Source organism: Lampetra fluviatilis, unplaced genomic scaffold (assembly GCF_964198595.1).
Source record: "Lampetra fluviatilis unplaced genomic scaffold, kcLamFluv1.1 SCAFFOLD_905, whole genome shotgun sequence".
Taxonomy (NCBI): Eukaryota; Metazoa; Chordata; class Hyperoartia; order Petromyzontiformes; family Petromyzontidae; genus Lampetra; species Lampetra fluviatilis.
The window spans coordinates 5,391-15,793 of NW_027620598.1; the positions used below are offsets into that span (position 1 = coordinate 5,391).

At 50.4% G+C, this 10,403-nt stretch overlaps 1 protein-coding gene across 1 annotated transcript; it reads left to right on the forward strand.

The window, feature by feature from the left end:
* Positions 1–3,360: 3,360 nt before the first annotated feature.
* Positions 3,361–7,922, forward strand: LOC144954110 (uncharacterized). The gene is made up of 2 exons (XM_078884686.1): positions 3,361–6,565; positions 6,653–7,922. Exons 1-2 carry the CDS (start codon positions 6,323–6,325, stop codon positions 7,310–7,312), a joined length of 903 nt encoding a protein of 300 aa, XP_078740812.1. The 5' UTR covers positions 3,361–6,322; the 3' UTR covers positions 7,313–7,922.
* Positions 7,923–10,403: the final 2,481 nt, after the last annotated feature.

A 10,403-nucleotide genomic window follows, 5' to 3' on the forward strand; every position in this document is an offset into this window, starting at 1 on the left:
ATTCACACTCTCTCACTCACACTCTCATTCACACTCTCACTCACTCTCTCACTCACACTCTCACTCACTCTCTCACACACTCTCACTCACACTCTCACTCACACTCTCACTCACACTCTCACTCACTCTCTCACTCACACTCTCACTCACACTCTCATTCACACTCTCTCACTCACACTCTCATTCACACACTCACTCTCTCACTCACACTCTCACTCACTCTCTCACACACTCTCACTCACACTCTCACTCACACTCTCACTCACACTCTCACTCACTTCTCTCACTCACACTCTCACTCACACTCTCATTCACACTCCTCTCACTCACACTCTCATTCACACTCTCTCACTCACACTCTCATTCACTTACTCACACTCTCACTCACACTCTCACTCACACTCTCACTCACACTCTCACTCACTCTCTCACTCACTCTCTCACTCACACTCTCACTCACACTCTCACTCACACTCTCACTCACACTCTCACTCACTCTCTCACTCACACTCTCACTCACACTCTCATTCACACTCTCACTCACACTCCATCACACTCTCATCACTCTCTCACTCACACTCTCATTCACTTACTCACACTCTCACTCACACTCTCACTCACACTCTCACTCACACTCTCACTCACTCTCTCACTCACTCTCTCACTCACACTCTCACTCACACTCTCACTCACACTCTCATTCACACTCTCACTCACACTCTCACTCACTCTCTCACTCACTCTCTCACTCACACTCTCATTCACACTCTCATTCACACTCTCATTCACACTCTCACTCACTCTCTCACTCACACTCTCATTCACACTCTCATTCACACTCTCACTCACTCTCTCACTCACACTCTCTCACTCACACTCTCATTCACACTCTCTCACTCACACTCTCATTCACACTCTCATTCACACTCTCACTCACACTCTCACTCACACTCTCACTCACACTCTCATTCACACTCTCATTCACACTCTCACTCACTCTCTCACTCACACTCTCTCACTCACACTCTCATTCACACTCTCTCACTCACACTCTCATTCACTTACTCACACTCTCACTCACTCTCTCATTCACACTCTCACTCACACTCTCACTCACTCTCTCCACTCACTCTCTCACTCACACTCTCACTCACACTCTCACTCACACTCTCATTCACACTCTCATTCACACTCTCACTCACTCTCTCACTCACACTCTCTCACTCACACTCTCATTCACACTCTCTCACTCACACTCTCATTCACTTACTCACACTCTCACTCACACTCTCACTCACACTCTCACTCACTCTCTCACTCACACTCTCACTCACTCTCTCACTCACTCTCTCACTCACTCTCTCACTCACTCTCTCACTCACACTCTCACTCACTCTCTCACTCACACTCTCACTCACACTCTCACTCACACTCTCACTCACACTCTCACTCACTCTCTCACTCACTCTCTCACTCACTCTCTCACTCACACTCTCACTCACACTCTCACTCACTCTCTCACTCACACTCTCACTCACACTCTCACTCACACTCTCATTCACACTCTCATTCACACTCTCACTCACTCTCTCACTCACTCTCTCACTCACACTCTCACTCACACTCTCACACACACTCTCATTCACTCACACTCTCACTCACACTCTCACTCACACTCTCACACACACTCTCATTCACTCACACTCTCACACACACTCTCATTCACTCACACTCTCACTCACACTCTCACTCACACTCTCACACACACTCTCATTCACTCACACTCTCACTCACACTCTCACTCACACTCTCACACACACTCTCATTCACTCACACTCTCACTCACACTCTCATTCACTCACACTCTCACTCACACTCTCACTCACACTCTCACACACACTCTCATTCACTCACACTCTCATTCACACTCTCATTCACACTCTCATTCACACTCTCACTCACACTCTCACTCACACTCTCACTCACACTCTCACTCACACTCTCACACACACTCTCATTCACTCACACTCTCATTCACACTCTCATTCACACTCTCATTCACACTCTCACTCACACTCTCACTCACACTCGCACACACACTCTCATTCACTCACTCACACTCTCATTCACACTCTCATTCACACTCTCACTCACACTCTCACTCACACTCTCACTCACACTCTCATTCACTCACACACTCACACACACTCTCACTCACACTCTCACTCACACTCTCATTCACACTCACACTCTCATTCACACTCTCATTCACTCACACACTCTCTCACTCACACTCTCACTCACACTCTCACTCACACTCTCATTCACACTCTCATTCACTCACACTCACTCACACTCTCACTCACTCTCACACTCTCACTCTCTCACACACTCTCACACTCACTCACTCTCACACTCTCACTCACACTCACTCACACACTCACTCACACTCACTCACACTCACTCACACACTCACTCTCTCACACTCACTCACTCTCTCTCACTCACTCACACTCACTCTCTCTCACTCACTCACTGTCTCTCACTCTCTCACTCACACACTCTCTCACTCACACTCGTTCTGACACTCACACTTTCGCTAACACACACACACACGCTCTTACACACTCACTCTTTCACACCCTCACACTTTGTACCCAGAGTGTGAGCGAGTGTGAGTGTGTGCGTCTGTATTAATCTCAAAATCCATTGCTGTGTGTGTACGTTTGTCTTCCTGCGTGCGTGCGTGACCGTGTGTGTGCGTGTCTGTGTGCGCGTCTGCCGTGTCTACGATGCTGCGTGCATGTCTCTGTGCGTGTCTCTGCCTCGTGTGTGTGTCTGTGTGTCTGTGCGTGCGTCTCCGTGAGTGTGCGTGTCTGTGTGCGTTTGTCCCGTGTGTCATCTGTGACTGTGCGTGTACCTCCGTCCGTGTATGTGTCCGTCCGTGTGTCTGTGCCTCTCTGCCTGTCTCGCTGTGTCTGTCTCTGTGTGGGTGTCTCTCTCTGCCTGCGCGCGTGTGTCTATCTGTGTGTGTGTATCTTTGTGTGTGTGTATCTTTGTGTGTGTGTATCTGTGTGTGTGTATCTGTATCTCTGTGTATTTTTGTGTGTGTGAATCTGTGTGTGAATCTGTGTGAATCTGTGTGTGTATCTCTGTGTGTGTATCTGTGTGTGTGCATCTTTGTGTATCTGTGTCTGTGTGTGTGTATCTTTGTGTGTGTGTATCTGTGTGTGTGTATCTGTGTGTGTGTATCTGTGTGTGTGTATCTGTGTGTGTGTATCTGTGTGTGTGTATCTTTGTGTGTGAATCTGTGTGAATCTGTGTGAATCTGTGTGTGTATCTGTGTGTGTGTATCTCTGTGTGTGTATCTGTGTGTGTGCATCTCTGTGTATCTGTGTCTGTGTGTGTGTATCTCTGTGTGTGTGTATCTCTGTGTGTGTGTATCTGTGTGTGTATCTCTGTGTGTGTATCTGTATCTTTGTGTGTGTGAATCTGTGTGTGAATCTGTGTGAATCTGTGTGTGTATCTCTGTGTGTGTATCTGTGTGTGTGTGCATCTCTGTGTGTATCTGTGTCTCTGTGTGTGTATCTTTGTGTGTGTGTATCTGTGTGTGTGTATCTGTGTGTGTGTATCTGTGTGTGTGTATCTGTGTGTGTGTATCTGTATCTTTGTGTGTGTGTATCTTTGTGTGTGTGTATCTCTGCGTGTCTCTGTATCTCTGTGTGTCTGTGTCTCTGTATCTCTGTGTCTCTGTCTCTGCGTGTCACTGTATCTCTGTGTCTCTGTCTCTGCGTGTCTCTGCGCGTCTCTGTGTGTCTCTGTGCCGTGTGTATAACTGTGTCTCTGCTTGTCTCTGTGTGTCTCTGTGTGTCTCTGTGTGTCTCTGTGCCGTGTGTATAACTGTGTCTCTGCGTGTCTCTGTGTGTCTCTGTGTGTCTCTGTGTGTCTCTGTGTGTCTCTGTGTGTCTCTGTGTGTCTCTGTGTGTCTCTGTGCCGTGTGTATAACTGTGTCTCTGCGTGTCTCTGTGTGTCTCTGTGTCTCTGTGTGTCTCTGTGTGTCTCTGTGCCGTGTGTATAACTGTGTCTCTGTGTGTCTCTGTGCGTCTCTGTGCCGTGTGTATAACTGTGTCTCTGTGTGTCTCTGTGTCTCTGTGTCTCTGTGTGTCTCTGTGCGTCTCTGTGCCGTGTGTATAACTGTGTCTCTGTGTGTCTCTGTGCGTCTCTGTGCCGTGTGTATAACTGTGTCTCTGTGTGTCTCTGTGTGTCTCTGTGTGTCTCTGTGTGTCTCTGTGTGTCTCTGTGTGTCTCTGTGTGTCTCTGTGCCGTGTGTATAACTGTGTCTCTGTGTGTCTCTGTGCGTCTCTGTGCCGTGTGTATAACTGTGTCTCTGTGTGTCTCTGTGTGTCTCTGTCTCTGTGTGTCTCTGTGCGTCTCTGTGCCGTGTGTATAACTGTGTCTCTGTGTGTCTCTGTGTGTCTCTGTGTCTCTGTGTGTCTCTGTGCGTCTCTGTGCCGTGTGTATAACTGTGTCTCTGTGCGTCTCTGTGTGTCTCTGTGCCGTGTGTATAACTGTGTCTCTGCGTGTCTCTGTGCGTCTCTGTGCCGTGTGTATAACTGTGTTTCTGCGTGTCTCTGTGCGTCTCTGTGCCGTGTGTATAACTGTCTCTGCGTGTCTCTGTGCGTCTCTGTGCCGTGTGTATAACTGTGTCTCTGCGTGTCTCTGTGTGTCTCTGTGTGTCTCTGTGCCGTGTGTATAACTGTGTCTCTGCGTGTCTCTGTGTGTCTCTGTGCGTCTCTGTGCCGTGTGTATAACTGTGTCTCTGTGCGTCTCTGTGTGTCTCTGTGCCGTGTGTATAACTGTGTCTCTGCGTGTCTCTGTGCGTCTCTGTGCCGTGTGTATAACTGTGTCTCTGCGTATCTCTGTGTGTCTCTGTGCGTCTCTGTGCCGTGTGTATAACTGTGTCTCTGTGTGTCTCTGTGCGTCTCTGTGCCGTGTGTATAACTGTGTCTCTGTGCGTCTCTGTGCCGTGTGTATAACTGTGTCTCTGTGTGTCTCTGCGTGTCTCTGTGTGTCTCTGTGTGTCTCTGTGCCGTGTGTATAACTGTGTCTCTGTGCGTCTCTGTGCGTCTCTGTGCGTCTCTGTGCGTCTCTGTGCCGTGTGTATAACTGTGTCTCTGTGCGTCTCTGTGCCGTGTGTATAACTGTGTCTCTGTGTGTCTCTGCGTGTCTCTGTGTGTCTCTGTGTGTCTCTGTGCCGTGTGTATAACTGTGCCTCTGCGTGTGGCAGTGTGCGTGAGCGTATGGGGATGTGAGCGAGTGTGTGTTGAGCCCTCTGGGTGTTTAGCAACGACCACCACCATGACCCCCCCCCCCCAGCGCTCACTCCACACCCGGTCTGTGCGTGTCTCTCTGGGTCTCTCTCTCTCTGTGTGCGTATCCGTGTGTCTGTCTGTGTGTGTGTCTGTGTGTGTGTGCGACTTCTCTGGTGTGTCCTCTCTGTGTCTGTGTGTGTCTGGGTCTGTGTGTGTGTGTGTGAGCTTCTTTGTGTCTGGGTGTGCGTCTGAGTGTACCTCTCTGTGTGTCTCTGCGTCTGTGTGTGTGTGTGTGTGAGCTTTGTGTCTGGGTGTGCGTCTGAGTGTACCTCTCTGTGTCTGTCTGTGTGTGTGTGTGTGTGAGCTTTGTGTCTGGGTGTGCGTCTGAGTGTACCTCTCTGTGTCTGTCTGTGTGTGTGTGTGTGAGCTTTGTGTCTGGGTGTGCGTCTGAGTGTACCTCTCTGTGTGTGTCTGGGTCTGTGTGTGTGTGTGTGTGAGCTTTGTGTCTGGGTGTGGGTCTGAGTGTACCTCTCTGTGTGTCTCTGGGTCTGTGTGTGTGTGTGTGAGCTTCTTTGTATCGGTGTCTGGGTGTGCGTCTGAGTGTACCTCTCTGTGTGTCTCTGGGTCTGTGTGTGTGTGTGAGCTTCTTTGTATCGGTGTCTGGGTGTGCGTCTGAGTGTACCTCTCTGTGTGTCTCTGGGTCTGTGTGTGTGTGTGTGAGCTTCTTTGTATCGGTGTCTGGGTGTGCGTCTGAGTGTACCTCTCTGTGTGTCTCTGGGTCTGTTTGACTGTGCGATTCCACACTTGTACACTTGTGTATCCGTCTGTCTGTGTGTCTGCGTGTGTACGTGTGTGTGTGTGTGTCTATCTGTGTGTCTTTGTACGTGTGCGCGTATTTGCGTGCGTCTGTGTGTGTATCTGTCTCTGCCTGTGTACGTGTGTACGTCTGTGTGTGTATCTGCGTGTGTGTGTGTATCTGTGTGTGTGTGTGTTTGTGTGTGTGTGTGTATATGTTTGTTTGTGTGTGTGTGTGCGCGTGTGTGCGCACACAGTGTGAAGCAATACTCCGGACAATTCTTTTAAAAGAGAAGAGAGAGAGAGAGAGCAGGCCACAAGAGTCCATCGACCCAGCTCACTCACACCCCACACACACACACACACTCGGAGACACACACACACACACACACTCGGAGACACACACACACACTCGGACACACACACACCCCACACACACACACTCGGGGAGACACACACACACACACTCGGAGACACACACACACACTCGGGGAGACACACACACACACTCGGAGACACACTCGGACACACACACACCCCACACTCACACTCGGAGACACACACACACCCCACACTCACACACTCGGAGACACACACACACCCCACACACACACTCGGAGACACACACACTCACCCCACACTCACACACTTGGGGAGACACACACTCACCCCACACTCGGAGACACACACACACATACACCCCACACTCACACTCGGGGAGACACACACTCACCCCACACTCACACACTCGGAGACACACACACTCGGAGACACACACACACCCCACACACACACTCGGAGACACACACACCCCACACACACACTCGGAGACACACACACACTCGGAGACACACAGATACATCCACTCTCTCACCCCGACACACTCACACCTACACACTCTGAGACACAGACACACTCACAGCTACTCACACTCAGAGACACACAGATACATCCACACTCTCACACACTCTCACACACTGAGACACAGACACACTCACAGCCACACACACTCAGAGACACACAGATACATCCACACTCTCACACACCGACACACTCAGAGACACAGACACACTCACAGCCACACACACTCAGAGACACAGATACATCCACTATCTCACACACCTACACACTCACACCTACACACTCACAGCCACACACACTCAGAGACACAGATACATCCACTCACACACCCCGACACACTCTGAGACACAGACACACTCACAGCTACTCACACTCAGAGACACACAGATACATCCACACTCTCACACACCGACACACTCTTGAGACATACACACTCACAGCCACACACACTCAGAGACACACAGATACATCCACACTCTCACACACTGACACACTCTGAGACACACTCACAGCCACTCACACTCAGACACACAGATACATCCACACTCTCACACACCGACACACTCTTGAGACATACACACTCACAGCCACACACACTCAGACACACAGATACATCCACACTCTCACACACCGACACACTCACACGTGGAGAGAGAGAGACACTCTGCTCGCTCGCACACAGACACACTCGGGAGAGACACAAACACACACACTTGGTGACAACAGGCGACCCGTGTGTGTGTGTGTGACACGATGACTGAGACGCGCACAACACACGCACAACACACACACAACACGCGTGGCACACACAGTGGCGCTACTTAAACACCGCAGCACACGACGGAAACGCAGTCGCCCCTCCTCCCACCCCCCACCCCCCTCTGTGTTTTATCTGTTGATGTGGGAACCGTTTTGTAGAATTATTGACATTCAATAAAAAACCCACAATCCACAGTCTCGCCGTGTCTCGCTCTGTGTCTCGCCGTGTCTCTCTGAGTCTCTGTGTCCCGCCGTGTCTCCCCGTGTCTCGCCGTGTCTCGCTGTGTCTCGCCGTGTGCCCGTGTCTCGCTGTGTCCCCGTGTGTATCCCTGTCTTCCCCATGTCTCCCCATGTCTCACCATGTTCCAATGTCCCCCCGTTGTCTCACCTTGTCCTAATGTCTCCCCATGTCTCCCCTTAGTCCCCATGTGTATCCCCGTGTCTCCCCTAGTCCCCGTGTGTATCCCAGTACCCCCTCCCCCCGTGTCCCCATGTCTTCCCTGTCTCTCCCCGAGTCCCCATATCTCCCCCGTCTCAGACTCCGCTAGTCCCCCGTGTGTCTCCCCACGTGACGGTGACAGTGTCAGAGGGGGGCAACCCCTGGGAGGGGACATCTGGCTGTAGTAGCTTCCAGAAAGGGGGCGTGGTCTAGGGGTCAGGTGGGCGGAGCCAGGCCACGTGACAGTATAAGAGGGGACCTCACTGGCTGTAGTAGCTTCCAGAAAGGGGGCGTGGTCTAGGGGGCAGGTGGGCGGAGCCAGGCCACGTGACGGTATAAGAGTGGACCTCGCTGGCTGTAGTAGCTTCCAGAAAGGGGGCGTGGTCTAGGGGGCAGGTGGGCGGAGCCAGGCCACGTGACAGTGTAAGAGGGGACCTCGCTGGCTGTAGTAGCTTCCAGAAAGGGGGCGTGGTCTAGGGGGCAGGTGGGCGGAGCCAGGCCACGTGACGGTATAAGAGTGGACCTCGCTGGCTGTAGTAGCTTCCAGAAAGGGGGCGTGGTCTAGGGGGCAGGTGGGCGGAGCCAGGCCACGTGACAGTATAAGAGGGGACCTCGCTGGCTGTAGTAGCTTCCAGAAAGGGGGCGTGGTCTAGGGGGCAGGTGGGCGGAGCCAGGCCACGTGACAGTATAAGAGGGGACCTCACTGGCTGTAGTAGCTTCCAGAAAGGGGGCGTGGTCTAGGGGTCAGGTGGGCGGAGCCAGGCCACGTGACAGTATAAGAGGGGACCTCACTGGCTGTAGTAGCTTCCAGAAAGGGGGCGTGGTCTAGGGGGCAGGTGGGCGGAGCCAGGCCACGTGACAGTATAAGAGGGGACCTCGCTGGCTGTAGTAGCTTCCAGAAAGGGGGCGTGGTCTAGGGGGCAGGTGGGCGGAGCCAGGCCACGTGACGGTATAAGAGTGGACCTCGCTGGCTGTAGTAGCTTCCAGAAAGGGGGCGTGGTCTAGGGGTCAGGGGGGCGGAGCCAGGCCACGTGACAGTATAAGAGGGGACCTCGCTGGCTGTAGTAGCTTCCAGAAAGGGGGCGTGGTCTAGGGGGCAGGTGGGCGGAGCCAGGCCACGTGACGGTATAAGAGTGGACCTCGCTGGCTGTAGTAGCTTCCAGAAAGGGGGCGTGGTCTAGGGGTCAGGGGGGCGGAGCCAGGCCACGTGACAGTATTGGTTCTTTCGGTAAAGTCACGTAGAAGGGAAATAATAGAATAATAAAAATAAACCAATTCAATAATTCTCGATTTAAAGCTTTCGTGACTGCAGGGATTCATCTTCTTGGTTCTTTCGGTAAAGTCACGTAGAAGGGAAATAATAATAAAATAATAAAAAGAAAACATGATAGAATAATTATTTATTTAAAGCTTTCGTGACTGCAGGGATTCATCTTCTTGGTTTTTTCGGTAAAGTCACGTAGGTAAAAAAAAACTTTAATTAATGAAATAAAAAATAACAAGTGTAATCCGTAAAAACAAAGTTTTTCACTCTAAATCCTTTATATGCGTGGCGGCTAGAGTCCTCTCGTCCTCTGGCTTGAGATGGCTGCCACCTATGGGTCAGATGATTGCATTGCACCATTAAGCAATTGGAAAATTAAATATAATATTTTTGTCCTAAAAAGTGTAAAATGTTGGAGAAAAAAATTTCACGAACATAAATTGTCACGCACAACGAGTCTGTGTGCACAATGTCAGCTCGATTGGATCACGGGAAGTGGATTAAAAAACGACCAAAAGATTTGCACGGTCGTAAGCAAGCAAGCACGCAAGCGCGCAAGCACGCAAGCAAGCAAGCAAGTGAAGTTAATATAAAGGATTTAAAATATTAACCCGTAAAAACAAAGTTTTTCACTATAAATCCTTTATATGAGTGGCATCGGTTTCATGTTATTATTCATTTCTGTTTTTCTTGAGTAAGAGTTTCATTTTTATCACGTTGGTATTTTAAATGAAATATGACATTTTTTTTTTCCTAAAAAGTGTAAAATGTTGGAGAAAAAAATTTCACCAAAATAAATTGTCACGCACAACGAGTCTGTGTGCACAATGTCAGCTCGATTGGATCACGGGAAGTGGGTTAAAAAACGACCGAAAGATTTGCACGCTCCTAAGCGCGCGAGCAAGCGAACGAACTTAATATAAAGGATTTAATTAAGGATTAAAAAACACGGCGAATCACGCGCTGACGTCAT